The sequence below is a fragment of the Schistocerca piceifrons genome, chromosome 6 (genome assembly GCF_021461385.2).
Source record: "Schistocerca piceifrons isolate TAMUIC-IGC-003096 chromosome 6, iqSchPice1.1, whole genome shotgun sequence".
In the NCBI taxonomy this organism is placed as follows: domain Eukaryota; kingdom Metazoa; phylum Arthropoda; class Insecta; order Orthoptera; family Acrididae; genus Schistocerca; species Schistocerca piceifrons.
The window spans coordinates 33,170,646-33,192,442 of NC_060143.1; the positions used below are offsets into that span (position 1 = coordinate 33,170,646).

Genomic DNA, 21,797 nt, shown 5'->3' on the forward strand with positions numbered 1-21,797 from the left:
AGTCTTCCTCTAATGCTGGTGGTGGACAATGGACTGCAATTTCGTTTTCAAGTTTTCAGCAAGTTCAGCCATCGCAACAGCGTTCCCACACTCACTGTCACTGCCTTTCCATCCCCAGTCAAATGGTGAGGCCAGAAGCTCATGCACACATTCAAGAAACAGATGCTAAAGTACATGGCCAATATTTCTCCAGAGGAGGCTGTCAAGGTGTTTTTTTTTTTAATTCATACAGGGCAAAGCCAATAGGGGAAAGGCACTTGGTGGAAATCCCTTACACTCAATAGATCCGCACCTTTCTAAACTCAAGCTGTGTTACCTGTGGGCTCGTTCACTATGCCACCTTGATATTTCTGGGTGGCACTCACATGTGGACATGGGGACCTGGGTGCCATCAGGACAGGTGGATTCCAGCAGTTGCATGGCAGCTGCAGGGCTACCATGTGTTCGCTCTGGAGACCGGGTAGTGACTCGCCATCAAAATCAGCTGCATTTGCGGCAGGGGACTCAGCTGCCTCCTTCTCTGAGCCCTCTGCGATTTTGCCACCAACCTTCACCCCTTCTCCTAGTACCCTCTGCTCCCTCCCCTCTTGTTCCCAAGCTGTTCCTGCCTTCAACCTCTCCGCACTTTGTGCCATCCATGACCCTGCTCCCATCTTCTGCTGTCTGTGGACCCCCAAGATGGAACAGGTATCAATGACAACCAGGCTGCAGTACTGGTTTTGTTGGCACCGCCCTCGCCTCTACTGTTTTTTTCAGTGCCAGGACCAATACGGACATGGCATGGCCTCCACTATGGCAGAGACACAGCGACAACTTCCGTGCTACCAGGAGGGATCCTTCTGACCATATACTCCTGTCTGTGCTGACAGGGAGCTCGTCAAGCCGGAGAGGTCATCTAATGCCCCCAACATTATCATCCTGATTCAGGGCACTGCCGGGATGTCAGCCAAGCATGTGCTGTGGTGGCGAGATGCAACTCGTTGCTGCTCCACGGACGAAAGGTTGTGGTAACCAACGGATTACCACCTAGGTGTCAGGCACCAGGTGATGTCTCCATCAGTGGTTGTAGGAGGGAAGATGGTAGCCGAGCGACAATGCACAACGACTGCACGGTCACATTCAGGGCTCCTGTCACATGCCCCCCTATAGCCAATCACCATCTGGCATTTGCTCTCATTCAGCTCTGGCTCCACATGCAGCTGACATTGTCAGTGGGCTCCATATGCATCTTACATTGTCATTGAAACGTGTAAAACTGTTGGCACACTGACTGTACTGTCAAACACCAACATTGTGGTTCGGCATGCTGCTGAATTCTCAAATGACACAACTTGTGCATATTTTTACACTTGCTTTAAAGTGGTTTACGCGATCACAACACACTCCAGTGGCAATTGTCAGCTGTACCTGGATCATAAATCACACTGTTTGCAAAATGAACGAGCATAAAATTCCTATATTAGCTCTATTACAATTTACTTCCGTCCCTTGTATACCTGCTATTCAAGTTGTTCTGTCTGTAGTACATATGAATAAAAACTTAAATATCGGTAAACATGTCATAAAACATTGGGATAGTACGATGTCCAGGACATTGGCTTATAAAAGATCCATTACAAATAAAGCAATACAAATTTACAATAGTTATCCACATGAGATAAAAATTTTTCATCATTCTCACTTTTTAGTAAAAAAAGGTCATTCTTACTTGATCACTGTTTCTACTCAGTACCAGAATCTTTACAACATGTAAATTACAAAACTTAAAAGAAAAAAAAAGGGGCAAAATTTCTTACTGCAGGTGGTGCAAGCTGTTTAGTAGATTAAGGTAATCGAAGAAACTCACTCCTCAAAAAGAGTACACTTATATTTACACTGTTGTTGTTGTTGTTGTGGTCTTCAGTCCTGAGACTGGTCTGATGCAGCTCTCCATGCTACTCTATCCTGTGCAAGCTTTTTCATCTCCCAGTACCTACTGCAACCTACATCCTTCTAAATCTGCTTAGTGTATTCATCTCTTGGTCTCCCTCTACGATTTTTACCCTCCACGCTGCCCTCCAATACTAAATTGGTGATCCCTTGATGCCTCAGAACATGTCCTACCAACCGATCCCTTCTTCTGGTCAAATTGTGCCACAAACTTCTCTTCTCCCCAATCCTATTTAATACTTCCTCATTAGTTATGTGATCTACCCATCTAATCTTCAGCATTCTTCTGTAGCACCACATTTCGAAAGCTTCTATTCTCTTCTTGTCCAAACTATTTATCGTCCATGTTTCACTTCCATACATGGCTACACTCCATACGAATACTTTCAGAAATGACTTCCTGACACTTAAATCAATACTGGATGTTAACAAATTTCTCTTCTTCAGAAACGCTTTCCGTGCCATTGCCAGCCTACATTTTATATCCTCTCTACTTCGACCATCATCAGTTATTTTGCTCCCCAAATAGCAAAACTCCTTTACTACTTTAAGTGCCTCATTTCCTAATCTAATTCCCTCAGCATCACCCGACTTAATTAGACTACATTCCATTATCCTTGTTTTGCTGTTGTTGATGTTCATCTTATATCCTCCTTTCAAGACACTGTCCATTCTATTCAACTGCTCTTCCAAGTCCTTTGCTGTCTCTGACAGAATTACAATGTCATCGGCAAACCTCAAAGTTTTTATTTCTTCTCCCTGAATTTTAATACCTACTCCGAATTTTTCTTTTGTTTCCTTTACTGCTTGCTCAATATACAGATTGAATAACATCGGGGAGAGGCTACAACCCTGTCTTACTCCCTTCCCAACCACTGCTTCCCTTTCATGTCCCTCGACTCTTATAACTGCCATCTGGTTTCTGTACAAATTGTAAATAGCCTTTCGCTCCCTGTATTTTACCCCTGCCACCTTTAGAATTTGAAAGAGAGTATTCCAGTCAACATTGTCAAAAGCTTTCTCTAAGTCTACAAATGCTAGAAACGTAGGTTTGCCTTTCCTTAATCTTTCTTCTAAGATAAGTCGTAAGGTCAGTATTGCCTCACGTGTTCCAGTGTTTCTACGGAATCCAAACTGATCTTCCCCGAGGTTGGCTTCTACTAGTTTTTCCATTCGTCTGTAAAGAATTCGTGTTAGTATTTTGCAGCTGTGACTTATTAAGCTGATAGTTCGGTAATTTTCACATCTGTCAACACCTGCTTTCTTTGGGATTGGAATTATTATATTCTTCTTGAAGTCTGAGGGTATTTCGCCTGTTTCATACATCTTGCTCACAAGATGGTAGAGTTTTGTCAGGACTGGCTCTCCCACGGCCGTCAGTAGTTCCAATGGAATATTGTCTACTCCGGGGGCCTTGTTTCGACTCAGGTCTTTCAGTGCTCTGTCAAACTCTTCACGCAGTATCATATCTCCCATTTCATCTTCATCTACATCCTCTTCCATTTCCATAATATTGTCCTCAAGTACATCGCCCTTGTATAGACCCTCTATATACTCCTTCCACCTTTCTGCTTTCCCTTCTTTGCTTAGAACTGGGTTTCCATCTGAGCTCTTGATATTCATACAAGTGGTTCTCTTCTCTCCAAAGGTCTCTTTAATTTTCCTGTAGGCGGTATCTATCTTACCCCTAGTGAGATAGGCCTCTACATCCTTACATTTGTCCTCTAGCCATCCCTGCTTAGCCATTTTGCACTTCCTGTCGATCTCATTTTTGAGACGTTTGTATTCCTTTTTGCCTGTTTCACTTACTGCATTTTTATATTTTCTCCTTTCATCAATTAAATTCAATATTTCTTCTGTTACCCAAGGATTTCTACTAGCCCTCGTCTTTTTACCTACTTGATCCTCTGCTGCCTTCACTACTTCATCCCTCAAAGCTACCCATTCTTCTTCTACGGTATTTATTTCCCCCATTCCTGTCAATTGCTCCCTTATGCTCTCCCTGAATCTCTGTACAATGTCTGGTTCTTTCAGTTTATCCCGGTCCCATCTCCTTAAATTCCCACCTTTTTGCAGTTTCTTCAGTTTTAATCTACAGGTCATAACCAATAGATTGTGGTCAGAGTCCACATCTGCCCCTGGAAATGTCTTACAATTTAAAACCTGGTTCCTAAATCTCTGTCTTACCATTATATAATCTATCTGATACCTTTTAGTATCTCCAGGGTTCTTCCATGTATACAACCTTCTTCCATGATTCTTAAACCAAGTGTTAGTTATGATTATGTTGTGCTCTGTGCAAAATTCTACCAGGCGGCTTCCTCTTTCATTTCTGTCCCCCAATCCACATTCACCTACTATGTTTCCTTCTCTCCCTTTTCCTACACTCGAATTCCAGTCACCCATGACTATTAAATTTTCGTCTCCCTTCACAATCTGAATAATTTCTTTTATTTCATCATACATTTCTTCAATTTCTTCGTCATCTGCAGAGCTAGTTGGCATATAAACTTGTACTACTGTAGTAGGTGTGGGCTTCGTATCTATCTTGGCCACAATAGTGCGTTCACTATGCTGTTTGTAGTAGCTTACCCGCATTCCTATTTTCCTATTCATTATTAAACCTACTCCTGCATTACCCCTATTTGATTTTGTGTTTATAACCCTGTAGTCACCTGACCAGAAGTCTTGTTCCTCCTGCCACCGAACTTCACTAATTCCCACTATATCTAACTTCAACCTATCCATTTCCCTTTTTAAATTTTCTAACCTACCTGCCCGATTAAGGGATCTGACATTCCACGCTCCGATCCGTAGAGCGCCAGTTTTCTTTCTCCTGATAACGACATCCTCTTGAGTAGTCCCCGCCCGGAGATCCGAATGGGGGACTATTTTACCTCCGGAATATTTTACCCAAGAGGACGCCATCATCATGTAATCATACAGTAAAGCTGCATGCCCTCGGGAAAAATTACGGCTGTAGTTTCCCCTTGCTTTCAGCCGTTCGCAGTACCAGCACAGCAAGGCCGTTTTGGTTATTGTTACAAGGCCAGATCAGTCAAACATCCAGACTGTTGCCCTTGCAACTACTGAAAAGGCTGCTGCCCCTCTTCAGGAACCACACGTTTGTCTGGCCTCTCAACAGATACCCCTCCGTTGTGGTTGCACCTACGGTACGGCTATCTGTATCGCTGAGGCACGCAAGCCTCCCCACCAACGGCAAGGTCCATGGTTCATGGGGGGGAAACATTGAATATTATAATATATTAAACTAATAAAAAAAGTATAAAAACCTATTAAAAACACAAAGGTTAGAAAAAAATATTTGCATGTAGTGGGACGCAAACCATCACCACATCATAATGTAGTCACAGAATCTGTGATGCTATTCATTGTGCTAAAGCAACCAAGTACTAAAGCGGACCGTATCCAGCTTCTTACCATTTACTGGAAGCTTCAATTATAGCTACATTAATAACTGAAATTTAATCATAACAAATTGTACCAAAACAGCGCATTTCTTGATGGATCATCAACGTGCATTTGACTTCAAATTACATACTCTCATTATATGTAAGTAACTATAATTATTTTCCCATAAATATGACGTTTCTTATCATTTTATTACACCAAATCATACAATGAACAGTGGGTTTTTGGGATCTCCTCAGTTCACTGGTGCTCAGAAACAGCACATGTACATACGGGTTTCAACTGAAGGCCAATATGGTGCCTTCCAACTCTGCACCGAAGGGAGATGGCATGCATGTAACATAGGTGGCATGCTGGCATCTCATTGATCAATATTTAAACACATTTTCAGAGTATCTAACATGCTATACATTTCTCTACATGTTTGGAAAGACTTCCCAACATGCTATTCCATGCTATGACATCAGAAACTCGGCACGCTCAATGCTCACGATTCAGATGCACGGCCCGTGTGCCAACGACTTTACTGTTCCTTGCTACATGGCACCCCGAACATTGTACTCGCTGTTCTACCTTATACTTGTGATCTGAAAAAGATACTTAATCTAGCTGTGATTGTGTGTTTTTATATATTCATTTACAATACCCCAAAACACATATTTTTCCTCTACTGTAAGTATATACAGGACATCTGCTAAAATGGTTCTAAATCTGTTTCTACACTACATTTTCCGGAAGTCATCTCCAATCATTAGGTTAAAAGAGCTTTTTTGATGCACAAGTTACAAGATTTTAATGACTGTTTCACTTACAATTCTGTTCAGCACAATTGTGTCACTATGGGACTGTGTTTATTTACCTGAACAGACCTGGATGTCCTATTCTGAAAACTTGTATGATTATTTCAGTATCTGCTGTTTCAAATTTATTCAAATGCGTATTTTTAGTACTGTATGTTTACCATCTGTAGTAATTTCAATCACAAGCTATTACCTTCTATCGTCTTTTGTTTATGATTTGGTAGCTGAGTAAAATTGTTTTCATTTGGGAATGATAGAATTTAAACAAAATGATAAACTTTTAGACCTTCAGGCTACCTCCAGGCATGATTTTTTTCAAGAATATCACCAATGAGACAAAATTAGCAACTGTGTGGTGCTGGGAAAGAGGAGGAAAAGGGTAGGGGGAGAAGGAGGGAGTCTGAGCTGCAGTAAACACTGTAGTCACTGGTGTTTGTAATGAGTGTGATGTTCATTTTAACCTTGACACTAAGAACTTCCTGTTTCCCTCGCCTTCAAAATTTCACCCAACCCCAAACTTTCTTCATTCATCAACATCCCCCCCCCCTTTTCTCCTTCATCAGTTTCCAGTCTCTTTCAGTCATAAATAAGCAGTTAGCATTGCAATGATAGTGAGTGTTTGCGTGAGAGAGAGACAGAGACAGAGAGAGAGAGAGAGAGAGAGAGAGAGAGAGAGAGAGAGGGGAGGGGGGTGAGGGGCGAGGGGCATTTTCCTCATTCTCCTTCAATATTACCATCCTGTAAGTGCCATTAGTGATGCTGTGCTCACACAAACAGCACGCACCAGAAGCTACCTGCACAACACACATCACAACATCAGTACCAGAGCCCACATGCCAACAGACCAAAGGCCACAACAATTCAAAATGGCCAGCTCCAAGATAAAAAAAGAGCAACAGCAGTGGCCAGGAATTGGCGTGCACAGACCACACTATTTCTTGCTACCAGATAAATCAACTGGAGCCAATGACGTATGGGGTATCACTTCACAAGGCAATTACTTGGGCTCACAATCTAGATCCGGTTTCAGCACAGCAAGCAGCCCTGCAAAGGCTTCACCAGAGCATCACTCGTCACACTCCAAATGCCTCTCCACTCTGCATGTCACTGAGGAACAAGACTTTGTCAATGTAACGGTGCCATACCAGGAGGCCTCGGCAATCTCTGCTTGACTACTTCTTCGCAGCTTTGACATTTCGGTCTTAGTACTGGTAGTATTTGCACAAACTCAGACAATTTCTCTGGTTCTCTCATAAGGATTTCATCAGGTAAGTATGATCCTGAGAAACTCCAAGTATTGTAATTACATTACTTTTTTTTTTTATTTTAACACCCGCCTAAGACTCTGGACACTAACTTTTGGATTCTATTTCAGAACTTAACTTTGTTCAAGTAATTGGGAAATTTTATGTTGAACTTCAGACTTTAATTCGGTCAAACTTACAAACTTTAATTTTGTGGAACTCTGAAGCTATTTTTGTTGTTAATCACTCACTTCCAGAGGACCCGTGTTGTTTCTTTGGAAGTTACTCATCGTGTTACGACAGAGCCAGGGCATGATACATATTTTGTTTACAATAAAACTTTTACTTTTTAATGCTGCATCTTATGTATTTCCGTGTGTTATTTCCATTGGGATGGGAGATATCAATAGCAATATAAGAATGTAATAAAGCACAACTAAGGGTTCAAAGAATTAAAAATCACTAATCTTGCAGATTTCTTTCATAAGAAGAAATGGAAATTCATACTGAAAAGAATAATTCAAAATCTTTAAAATTGCACAAGCCAGTTCTTGTAGTGTTCATTGCTGAAGGTGGTTATAAAAGTGAGGAACCCTTGAAATTTCGTTCACTTCACTTCAGGAACTCAGTTCCAACAAAATTTGATCATTTTGAGAACTACTGAGATATTAGTATCCATATCACACACAGGTACTGCAGTAATTCATATTTCTGGGATAGCATTTGATATGTTCACTGTGTTTCCACAATTATTTGTGAGCATAAGTGTCCTATACTCAAGAAAGCATTTGATAAGACAAGCATAAGCAAACAACATAACCAAAAACATCTTAATAGTTGTAAAATGGGTTCCATTTTCACTTTTAACAGGAGCATATACATCACTCACTTATCTCTGGCTAGCCAACAACATAGCCCTACGTCGCATTGTTTATGTTGACTGTGTTTTTATCACACATTTCGTGCTCTGTACTGTTGTTGTTGTTAGTATTCAGTCCAGAGACTGGTTTGATGCAGCTCTCCATGCTACTCTATCCTGTGCAAGCTTCTTCATCTCCCAGTACCTAATGCACCCTACATCCTTCTGCATCTGCTTAGTGTATTCATCTCTTGGTCTGCCCTCCAATACTAAATTGGTGATCCCTTGATGTCTCAGAATATGGCATACCAACCGATCCCTACTTCTAATCAAGTTGTGCCACCAATTCCCCTTCTCCCCAATTCTGTTCAGTACCTCCGCAATAGTTACATGATCTACCCATCTAATCTTCAGCATTCTTCTGTAGCACCACATTTTCAAAGCTTCTATTCTCTTCTTATCTAAACTATTTATCATCCATGTTTCACTTCCATACATGGCTACACTCCATACAAATACTTTCAGAAACGAGTTCCTGACACTTAAATCTATACTTGATGTTAACAAATTTCTCTTTTTCAGAAACACTTTCCTTGCCATTGCCAGTCTACGTTTTATATCCTCTCTACTTCAACCATCATCAGTTATTTTGCTCCCCAAATAGCAAAACTCCTTTACTACTTTAAGTGTCTCATTCCCTAATCTAATTCCCTCAGCCTCACCTGATTTAATTTGACTACATTCCATATCCTACTTATGTTGCTAATTGGGTAGATATTCATCAGATCATTTACCACATCAAAATGACAAACTTGTGACTTTAGAAAAGAAAAGAGAAAAAAGACCTAGTTCTCAGAGTTAGCTCATTTGTCTCCATTACAAATGATGTTTAACACTGCCTGAATACTTTGTATACTTTCCTGTTTGTTCATAAAGTGAACATAATTGTACACTAACATACCATAGGCATTTAAATACAACATAGATTCAGGGTATCTACTACAGTGAAGTTATCTGATGGATTGTGGGCACACTAATCTTTGAAATACACTGTATCTCAAGCTGATGGAGTGGATTGTGGGCACATTAATAAAGATATTGTTCTGAAATTTGGCTGAATTACTCATTGGGCATGTCCACAATGTGTAATAGGCTGATTTTTTCATTTTAATTTATTAATTAGTTACTGCAAAAAACATGACCGAAACACATGATAAAACTACATCTTTGTTTCAAACATACACTATTTTATAATTTTATCAAATTTCAAAAAACTGTGCTACTAGTCTGTGCACAATACCCTATAGATTAAGAAAATGGTTTTTTTTTAATTTTTTTTATTTATTTCAGAAATGATTTTCAGACTGCATGACTTCCAATGTGGGTACACCTCATTTTGGACTGAGCAACTTTTAAATCCTCACATAGGGGGAGCCCTTAATGGTAATTGAATTAAAAAAACAAAAATTTAAAAAAATAAATTCAGAAAATGTTGCCAAAAAAATCAGAAAATAATTTGCAAAAAGATTTATGTTGATTACTTCACTAGTTTTCAAACAAAAAAAAATCATAAAAATTGTTTATATTATAGGCTGACTGAGGGGAATGGGCCCTTTAGAAATCATTTACTCCTGTAGTGCACAACAACACTTCACTTTAAAGAATACCACAGTATACTTGCTTTATCTCTCAATCTCTGTCTCTCTAGCTGTGAATGCACACATGTAATACATCAGCATATGTCCTAAAATTGTTGCACAAAACTACAGACTCAGTATTTGACCACCATAACATGGACACAAAAATAAAATACTGCTGATAAATGATTTTGAAATTGAAAAGTAATTGAAGTAACTTGATAATAAGAAAGGAACTGGACCCAATACGCATCTCCTAGCAGCTGTTGTTAAAGGTCACCAGAGCAAAGTAACAAGGTATCCTATGCAACTGAAAAATGCAGTTCACTTTTTTTTTTTTACAAATGTCATGAACCATGTTATCTATGTTGTTCACTCTGCTTGTTGCAGAACCAAAAAGTATTTCAATAGATGAGATAACAAAAAATTAAGTTCTACTATTTATTAATAAGACCCAGAACTATACCATGGAGAGTAGCAATCAGGATGGTACTATGTTTGTTTGTTTGTTTGTTTGTTTTTTATTCTGGGAATCAACAAACTGGCATTAACCCTTTAACTGCTCTGGACATGTTAACACTTGAGCCTTTGTACCTGTCCCTGTGTGCTCTGAACGTGTTTACACGTGCCACTAGTCCTTCTACCTCATATTCTGAATGTGTGTATGCGTAGACATGTTCAGAGTACCAGATAGAAGGACTGGTAGCGCGCGTAAACACATTCAGAGCACACAGAGACAGGTACAAAGGCCCGCACGTTAACACATCCAGAGCAGCTAAAGGGTTAAGTAACCAAAATAAGTACTGACAGAATATCAGACCAGATATACCATGAGTGTGTGTAGCAAGAAAATTACTTAAAGCATTTCAAGACTGTTATTAAAATAAAAGCAGGATGAATACCGTTTTACATCTCATGGGCAATATGGTCATTAGGTATTAAGCATATGCTCAAATCGCCCAAGGGGGAGGAAATGGAGCACATTCTGTGCATACGAACTAACCTTGTGATGCCCGTCCCCCCCCCCCCCTCCCCCTTTCCCACAACGGTTTTGTAAAATTATGAAAACCAAAATTTTTCTTGCAATTGATACTATGCTACCTGCCTCAGTTAATAACATTACTTTGGTTACACATAAATCACTGTGCAGATAATGTCACTTCCTCTGTGAGATTAAAAACCAAAAGTTATTGTTCTATATCACAAGATATTCCAATATCTGTTTGTTAAGTGAAGCTGCACTTCCAGATAATCACCACTTAGAACTGATATTAAGCTTCCAAAATAAGTCAGGATAAAGTAATGTGGATTGGATTTGAACATGGATGGGGATAAAATTAGATGTTGCCTCCTTTATGGTAATTTAAGTGATTAAAGGAAACCCTGGAAAATGAGGATGACGGCAGAGAAAATAATTTCTGTTGAATGTGAGTGGAAGCAGTTAAAGTATGCCAACCAAGATTTACTGAAATGGATTTTAAGTGACTTGCAACATCAATATAACATACAGAAGGTTTTGTTTTCGCTGTACAGATCAGAAATAGCATACTCTTATCCCTAAGAAGTCAACATGATGTACTTTTCATGAAAATGGAATTCCACCAATGACTGACTGACACATTTGCACAACACTGACCCTAATACAAATGATTTCTGGTATAAATAAATTGTCAGTTAGTAATTTTGTGTGCAAATGTTTGACCAAATTAGAGACAATGAGACATTACTCTGTACGGTGATAGTTAATACTTCATACCACTGGCTATATGATCACAGGCTACTGCAGGATCTGAGATAGTGGAAACCAAAACAAAACAGTGTTCTGTGAATGTGGTGGCACCAAAGCGAGTTGGTCAATCCATACCAAGTGGTCAAAAAATAATAATAATAATAATAAGTAGTAGTAGTAGTAGTAATAGTAATAATAATAATAATAATAATAATAATAATAGTAATTGGTTGCTTGACCATCTCAGAAAAATTTTGTATTTGCTGGATCAATTCCCCAATGTTTAGTAGAAACAAAAATACCTTTAAAAAAAATTTCGCTCTTTATTATTTTGAAATGGCGGTCATATTTGTTCCAGGCCGCATGCGTTTCTTTTGTATTTGCAAGCGTCTACATTTTTTACAATTAATCAGTACTGCATTGTCCTAAGCGTTTCAGATAAAATGCATTTAGTTCAACACACTCTGGGCTACAAATTAACATCATTATCACTAAGCTGAATGTATTCTTTAATATATTTTTAATAGTTCAAAGTTATCAGCCACAAATTAAAAAAACTCAATTTTTGAACAGTAGTTTTCCAAAGAAAGATTAATTTCTCAGCTTTAATATTTTTTCTGCTATTACACTGTATAGTATAGTTACTTTTTATAGAGTATCAATGGTGAGCAGCTTACACTTAAAAAAAATACACTATTTTTAAAAAAAAAAATATTTTTTTAATTTTTCCATTTTGTGGCCTGCAATATCTTTGTTGGGGGACCATATAAAAATCGGAAAATTTCACAGTTAATAGACCTTTATGATATCAAACTTTAGTTTAAATTTCAACTTTGAGATTCCATTGGAAGTTACGGAAAAAAATTACAAACAGGAGTCAAAAATAGGTCTTTTTTAAATCTGTAATATCTAGGCTTACGGAATATATTTCAGTTACAGTATATAATTTAATGATATCTATGATTACTTACTTTCTTATTGAAAATAAGCCTACCAATTACATTATATTGTTCTCTTGTTATTTGTTTTTAGTACATCGCTCACTGAACATTTGAGAAATTTGTTCACTCAGTCATAGTTGTAAATCCCATGGGATACAGCTTCCTTAGTATATTTTAAGTGGCATCCAAACTTGATCCTTCTCAACTTTTTTTAAAAGATGTCCTTGGTCCTGGATGGTGATAAAATACAACATGTACATCTTGGTTTTGACAGTCAATATTATCAACTTCGCCAATCCACCACTGTTCATCGTAAACACAAGCCACTATGTCTTTATTTTGAAGTACCAGTTGCACAAATTTTCCACACTGATGAAGTTCACTATCAGATGAAGTTGATGTGATCTTACACTTCTGTAAGTTGTGTGAATAGGGTACAAAACAATGAAAAGATCGAGTGCCTTTAATCTTCTGACAAGTGTTGTACCTTTCCTTCAAGACACTGTCATAGACTTCTCATATTTCCTGACATTGTACTAAAACATAGGTAATTCCTTTGATATGTTTTTTAAACAATTCAAACATTTCTTGAGGTGTTATGATATGATTGTCATCGATCCGCTGCAGACTTGCTTTTGTGAGAACTCGCTTTGTTGCACCCCCGAAAACATCACAAGCATTCTTCCATGGCATGAAGCGAAAAAGTGCCATTCTACATCAAACCCAAAATCTTCCTTATGAAAGGACATGTTAATATTTTTTTTTCTTTTTGCTTTTATATTGACTTGCTGCCCCATCCAAAAAGTAAATCAGTTTTTTTTTTTTTTTTTTTTTTTTTTTTTTTTTTTTTTTTTTTTTTTTTATGGAAGGGTGGTGCTGTTTAGTATAGTTTGTTAATTTTAGTTGAAAAATGTGCACTGCTGTAGTGTTGTGTTCAAGGTAGTCACTTATGACACAAAAGCTGTGGCCCTTTAGTTTATCTTGATCTTTATAATAGAATACAAATGGATGAACTGTGGCCTATTTGTTTACCCAGTGGTGCCTTTGAACTTCATCTTGAACGACAAAGGAATAATTTTCCGAAAAGTCAGCAAGAACTAAGAATTCATCAGCTGCCAAGGTTTGCTTTTTGTCTTTCAAAAATTTATTTTGAGCTTTTGCAATAAAATGATGCATTTTTAGATTTTCAAGGTTACCATATTTACTCGAATCTAAGCCACACTTGAATCTAAATCGCACCTGAAAAATGAGGAAAAAAATTTTCCCTAATCTAAGTCACACCTGAAATTTGAGACTCTAAATTCAAGGGGGGAGAGTAAGAACATGAGACACAATTTAGGTCGAATGGACGAAGATATAGCCACAGTAGTTTGGTTCGAGTCATATGCTTATCGGTTAAGCTTTACAAAGTAGCCATTGCTATGTGTCAGGCGCTCCATCCCTATTTATAGGGGTACCCTTCCTTTTTCACGTGCTTCAGTTGGTTTGAATCGATTGCTTGTTTTGCTTTGATCTGATAAGTGCCGTTCTCTTTGTTATAGGTGTTTATGTCACTCTAAGCTGAAAATGCATTATAGTACTGCGTCATGCATTGTTTGTCGCATTCTGATAATGAGAGTTTACGACTTGTCACCGCTCACGGCACGGCTTGCTTTTGTGCGCGCTACCGCAGTTTACAATAAAAGAAAACAAGAGGAATTGTCTCTTAAGCAAAACAATGGCAAGAGACTGCTATTTGTTGTTACTTACACTTCTGCTTTCTTTGATAATGATCAACAAGAACCAAATAATAGAATGCGTATGATAGAAGATGAGTTTAGCGAAAATTTTTCTCCGTTTGAAAATCTTTTCAGATGCCTCTTTAGACATTCTGCACAGAAATTAGAGTCATCTTAGATTTAAAAATCTAGTCAGCTGCTGTGCTTCATTTCTGACCGTATCACTACTCAGCAGAAGAATAATATGAATATAAACATGACATGAAATGTATATTCTTCTGCGTTTGCTGTTGTCCCACTCTACTTTCGTAGTTTATTAGGCAGACAGGATTTAAATGAATAGCAGGAAGCACGAAAGAATACATGGCATAATGTTTACATTCTTCTACCGCTTCGTTTAATTTATTTACTGACACACAGGTTTTGGCGCCAGTATTTATCTTTGTGCCTACAAAGCATACCTGTGTAGTGCTACATATATTTGACGGCAGAAGTTAGTTGTGGAGGCACCTACAAACATTTTTCAGAACTGAACCTTTGCTTACTTTGCACTCAATTCTAAGCCGCAGGCAGTTTTTTGGATTACAAAAACTGGGAAAAAAGTGCGGCTTAGATTCGAGTAAATGCAATAGCCACCGACACTTCAAAAAACTCTTCTCGTGATATTATGACTGTCACCAATTGTTTGTATTTTATATTGTCAGGCATCAAATCATCGTCTTCCGATTCTTCAAACATGTCAAGTAGGGCTTGTTTTCCTGGACAATCTTCACATTTTCCCTTGGTCATATAATTGTAACTGTCAATATTGCATACCATAATTTCCAAAAGGTCTTTATAGTCAACTCTAAGATTGGCCCCATCTATCATCGACTTTACGTTCTGATGATACAAACACAAATATTATGGGTGCCAGATGCCCCTGCAACAATACACCATCTTGGTCTCAACTCACAAAACTCTGATCTTCCAATTTTAAGGTCAGGATTTTCTTTTCTAAATTCAGTGAGTAGTTCATTTAAATTACACAATATTAACCTTCTTTTGTCTTTGAATATTAGAACCATTTTCTTTCACAGAAACACAGTCTTTTTTGCCAGACATCAAATGGCTATTATTGTCATCGTCATAATACTCAATAACTTTATTGATTGTGTTTTCATCTACCAAATCAGATGCACTTTTCTTTTGTAATGCTGGTAAAATTCCCTGTTCTTTTACTAATTGCCTTGTTAACTGAACAAGACATTGTGACACATTAAATTCATCATTAACTTTTGCTCGACTCCGCCAGCAAACTGATAATCTTAATTTTATCCTCTTTGTTTAAAGTACTGCATTTAGTTTTTCTATCAGATCATCATATTCAGTTGGTAAAGTTTTAGAACTTCCATCTGTTTTAGTACAAATTGTAACTTGAAATGAAACTTCCAAATTATTTTTGACAGTAACTGCCACTTTCTCAATTTTTGTATTCAAGGCACTTGGTCTTTTATCTTGACTTAGTTTTCTAATTTTACTAGCAGGCGAAATATCCAGGATTTCACAAGCTGTGTCTATTTCTTTAATGGTTGCTGATAAGTCACAAAATTCTGTATCTGAGGTTTCACTATCCTTTCTCTTGTGAATTGTAAATATCTTAGAGTAACATGTTGGACACAATAATTTTCCTGGAATGTGATTGACAAAAGGGCTTTTATTTTTTAGAATGACAATCAAGTGTTATTTCTCGCAGACCTTTTGTTATAGGTTTCTTATGTTTCTCAAAAGTGTCCATGCAAGACTGACCAAAAAGGTGATGAAATTTTTTTAAGTATTTCACCATGGTACTTGCATGTTGATTTGACCTCTGGGCCAACTCTTAAGTAAGACAATTAAAGTAATGTCTTTGGATACACTCCATTCACACTTTTATGACATGCTTCATTAATAATAACACCAACAGAACTCTGAGACACCATTTTTCAACTGCACACTTCTAGCTAAATAAGTGTGAGTAGACAATTGTTGGTGTATGGGGGAGGACAACAATCAGACTTTTATAGGCTTGCAGATGCAAATTTTAGCCTGCTGAAACAATTACCACAGCACTGTTTCAACAAATAATCATTAGCTAGTGTAATGTGGTGTGTTACATTATGCAATTGGTATACTTTATTTGATTAGCCTACCAGATATTGCAGATGCTAAAAAACGTATTTTTTACTCCTGTTTGTAATTTTTTTCCATAACTTCCAATTGAGTCTCAAAGTTGAATTTTATACTGAAGTTGTATTTTTTTAAGTGTAAGCTGCTCACCATTGATACTCTATAAAAAGTAACTATACTATCCAATGTAATAGCAGAAAAAATATTGAAGTTGAGAAATTAATCTTTCTTTGGATAACTACTGTTCAAAAATTAAGTTTTTTTTAATTTGTGGCTGATAACTTTGAACTATTAAAAATAAATTAAAGAATACATTCAGCTAAGTGATAATGATGTTAATTTGTAGCCCAGAGTGTGATAAACTAAATTCATTTTATCTGAAAGGCTTAGGACCATCCACTACTGAATAATTGTAAAAAATGTAGATGCTTGCAATTACGAAAAAACACATGCGGCCTGGAACAAATATGGCCACCATGTCAAAATAATAAACAATTTTTTAAAAAAATATTTTTGTAACTACTAAACATTGGGGAATTCTCCCAGCAAATACAAAATTTTCCTGAGATGGTCAAGCAACCAGTGCTGGACCACTTGGTATGGATTGACCCCGAGTGCTTTTCATGCCCTACATAAAATTCAGTGTTGTTTATGCAAAGAAACATAGCTGGACATGCTTTAGAATTTTGTAATTCCTGTTAGACTTAACCATCCAGAATAAGCTACTTTGTCATCTGCGAGACAAATTACCACTAATTTCACCTGACAAGACAGAGTTTCATGATACCCAATTCCAAAGTATTTCAACTGGCCATAAATCTTCTTGACCTTTTTTTTTTTATTTCCTTTTCAAATGGTAAGAGTATTTGTTTCACCTTCACCTACAAATATTGGTATTATTTTTCAGTTGCAAAGTGGCATCTAACCTATTAACGAACCCTAGAGATGAAACTGACACAGAACAAATTATATAATAGCACTTTAATAAAAAAGCACATTATATTTTTTGCTTTAACATTGTAGCATAACCAAGCCTATACAAAATGTGTAGAAATTAGTATTTTTTTTTTTTTAATAGTTGTGAACAGCTTTTTGTATCACACTGTATTACCTACTTTGACACACTCAATGATGAAGATTATAAAATTTAAGAAAATTGATACCTTCTGGCACACACTGAGCAATGGTTACAATTACAAATGCAGTACATATTGTGTTCTAACTCATGGCACTAATTCTGAAAAATTATCTGTGCTTAAAGAGTATCACTCTTCTTGTAGGCTAATTCCACTACTCAGAATACTGTCTTTGGGTTGTTTCATGGTCTGATCTTTTACTAATTGCTTATTTTTACTACCCTCTTTTCCACTGGGAAATCTTCTCGAAATGTCAGCACTACAAATAACTTTTTATCAGCCATTGGCTGGTAATACTGCTATTTTAAGTAACAATTACTTAATCTACAGAAGATCTAAACATGTTGCCTAAAATTACATCTAGTTCTACCTTTTTTACTACCAAAAGATCACAACGTACTAGGAAATGAAGGATGAGCAACAAAAAAAACATCCAATTTTTTAGAATCATACAGATATTCACCATGAGCAACTGAATTAGAAAACAATGAAATACAACAGTTAAGATCTGTCACTTGGAAGAGTCAATAATTTTAAACACATTGAACTGCTAACCAATAAGTGATTGTGAGTAATATGATGCGGGAATGGTGCTTCAATACATATGTGGAAAATAATTTGAGATGAAAGAAAAGAAGAAAGTAGGAAGATATGAGGAGGTGTGTAGTATACAAAGAAATTTTAAGCAGTTTGATTTTCGTTCCTGAACTCAAAGTAAGACATACCATATTTTTCTTGTTTTTTTTACCAATGACAATTTCATTAAGGTAGAAACTATTTTAGATTATAATGCAATACTAAGAAACAAAACAGTTTTTTGCAGAAAAATGCATATTCACCTTCAGTTGTATGTTCGTCAGCCATTTTGAAAGTCTGCTGGTGAATCAATTCTGTAAAAAGAATGTGCAGTATTAGGTGGAAACAAAAATAAGCTGTGAAAGTTAACAATGAAGGCAAATATTACTGTAGTCAATAACTTACCAAGCATAATTAATCACATTACTGACTAATTTCTGAGCGCTGTACATCTGTTTCAATGGAACAGGTGCATATGGTTCTCACCTAGCAAGGTGGAGTAGTGTGTAGCACAGTTGACTCTCATTCAGAGGACAATGGTTCAAATCCCTGCCCAGTTATCCAGATTTAGGTTTGAAATCATTTCCGTAATTGGTGAAGCCCTCAATTGGTGAAGGTAAATGCTGAAATGGTTCCCCTGGCAAAAAGTCCATGTCTGATTTCCTTACCTGTCCTTCCCCAAAACCAAGCGTGTGTTCTCTCTCTAATAATATCAATGTCAATGGGGAATTAAACCCTAATCTTCCTTCTTTCTTCAAGTGGATTTCAAAACAACAAAAATATTTGAATGGGCGAAATGATAGCCTAGTATACGTCTTCTGCATGACTATTTGCCATACAGCAGAGTGCCAAGTTTCTTGAGTGATGGTGGACATTGAAAAAGGCTCCAAACTGTATGCCCTAAGCCCCACTAGACACTGAGGTGACTAAAGTCATAGGACAGCAATATGCACCTAAACAGATGGAGGTAGTATCGCATACACAGGGTATAAAAGGGCAGCGCATTGGCGGAGCCATCATTTGCAATCATGTGATCGATGTCAAAAGGTTTTCAATGTGATTATGGCCGCACAATGGGAAATAACAGACTCTGAATGCAGAATGGTAGTTGGAACTACGAAATGGTAGTTGGAGCTAGACGCATAGGACTTTCCAGTTTCGAAATTGTTAGGGAGTTCAATGTTCTGGGATCCACAGTGTCAAGAGGGTTCTGAGAGTACCAAATTTCAGGCATTACCTCTCACAATTGGCAACACAGTGGCTGACACCCTTCACTTAAAGACTGGGAGCAGTGGCATTTGCATACCGTTGTCAGTGCTAACAGACAAGAAACAATGCATGAAATAACCGCAGAAATCGACGTGGGATGTATGACAAACATATCTATTAGGACAGTGAAATTTGGTATTGACAGGGTATGGCAGCAGATGACCATCATGAGTGCCTTTGCTAATTGCACATCATCACATGCAGCACCTCTCCTAGGCTTGTGACCATTACTGGTTGGATCCTAGATGGCTGGAGAACCATGGCCTGGTCAGATGAGTCCAAATTCCAGTTGGTAAGAGCTGATGGTATGGTTTGAGTGTGGCGGTGACCGCACGAAGCCACGGACCCAGCCTAACAACAATGCATTGTGCAAGCTGGTTGCAGCTTTGTAATGGTATGGGCTGTGTTTATATGCAATGGACTGGGTCCTTTGGTCCAATTGAACCGATCACTGGCTGGAAATGGTTATGATCAGCTGCTATGAGATCATTTGCACCCATTTGTGACAGAATCTTTAGGGATGACAATGCGCCAGTCACCGGGCCACAATTGTTCACAATTAGTTTGAAGAACATTCTGGACAATTCGAGCAAACAATATGGCCACTCCGATCGCCCAACATGAATCCCATGAACATTTATGGGACATAATCGAGAGGTCAATTTGTACACAAAATGCTGCACTGGCAATACTTTCGCAATTATGGCTGGCAATAGAGACAACATGGCTTGGTATTTCTGCAAAGGACCTCCAACAACTTGTTGAGTCCTGCCTCAGTGACACACTGATATGGTCAAAAGAAGGGAACAAGTATAACTGGGAGATATGGTGGCCTCAATCAGCATGTTCTTCAATTCAGGCCTGATGAGAACTTATCACTGAGAATTGGCTCACTGATACAAATAATTCTTGTGTTGCTGACTATTTTCCTGCCATTATTAACAAATCATACTTACAGTAATAAAATTATGGGTGCTCACAAATTATGCTGTACTCAAAAAGAAACATGTTTTCATCATTTTTCATAATCTGGAAAAAGGAACATACCCCTTGACTATTCTACTTTAAATGCCATACTATCTCAATGAGGCTACCTTCATATGAATTTATTCTATGTCTTCAGCTCACATAGAGTCTACAGAATGTGACTAAATATAACTTCAGTGAATAAATAGCATCTGAAAAATTCTCAAATTTCTCTCAGAAAGTATTATTATTTACACAGAATGCCTTAACTGAAAAAAATTTTAAGATACTACTACAAATAAAAACAAAAGTGTACTTACTGAATCAATACAGCTAGTGCTCCAAAAAATTTATATTTTTTCCTCAGTCTTTAGAGTCAATGCAGTCTAAAATGGTACAAAAGAAAAAAATATTACAGAGACTTTCAAGCAAATACAGAGAAAAATGAGGTCGTTAAGAAGCCAAAAGACTGACTCAAAATTTTATGTTTGCAAAAGGAAAACACTTTAAAAGAAAAATTATTAATAACTTCTTTTGTGATTGTTGATATAAATTTATCACACACATTTATAAGAGATTTCCTTCTCCACTGTAAGGTCACCAATGTTGTGTGTGGTATGACACATCCAGGTTATAATGTATGCACATTATCCATAAAGCATGTGGATGTTAAAATGTAAAGCCAATTGTAATAATGACACAGTTTTTATTTCTAACAATAGCTGAGTACCCAGATTTCGCTGGATACATGTTCATTCCAATTCTGATAGTCCGTTTCCTCCTGCCATTCTCTCTGTCCATTTGCTAGCCCCCCTCTCTCTGACCATCTGCTCCTCCCCCCCCCCCCTGTCCTCCTCCTCCTCATCTCCCTGTCACAGTCCATCTCCTCCACTTCCCTTCCTCAGTCCATTCCCCCTCCCACTCTCTCTGTCTATCTCCTCCCTTCTCCTCTCTATCTGCTATCTTCTCTTCTGTCTTCTCTCTCCACACTATAATAGAAAGTAGCTGATTCTCACCCCCACAGTATTTCTATCCAGATAGTAAATAACGTGTGTACCAAGTTTGGTTGAAATCAGTCCAGGAGTTTAGAAGCACCCTTTTTTTACCTATGACTTTGCCAGTGAATGCATGTCACATATATTTAACACATTTCACACATTTGCACACATATTTCACCTGTATCTACAGCACCCTGCAGATTCGTTTCCAAGCAGTTCAAAATTTATGACATATCTCCTCATCTGTTTGTCATACAATGATATGATTTTGCAGTTATATCCAATTATATATGTGAATACTGTGTACAAAATGTGTTGCCAACATAATTATTAGTAAACAAGTAATAAATTAAAAGATCATGTCTAATGTAGCAGTTTTACTGCATGAACAGTGAAAGTGTAAGTGATGAAGTTG

General features: G+C 37.6%; 1 protein-coding gene across 1 annotated transcript in view; it reads right to left on the bottom strand.

Annotated features, from left to right (window-relative positions):
- The window catches only part of LOC124802606 (gastrula zinc finger protein XlCGF57.1-like), a 139,836-nt gene that overhangs the window by 103,190 nt on the left and 14,849 nt on the right, over nucleotides 1-21,797 (bottom strand). The window contains exons 2-3 of the mRNA XM_047263487.1: nucleotides 20,705-20,770; nucleotides 18,413-18,463 (exon numbers count right to left, since the gene is read on the bottom strand). Of these exons, the coding sequence (XP_047119443.1) occupies nucleotides 18,413-18,437 (25 nt within the window). The 5' untranslated portion in view covers nucleotides 18,438-18,463; nucleotides 20,705-20,770. The remainder of the gene's footprint in view (nucleotides 1-18,412; nucleotides 18,464-20,704; nucleotides 20,771-21,797) is intronic.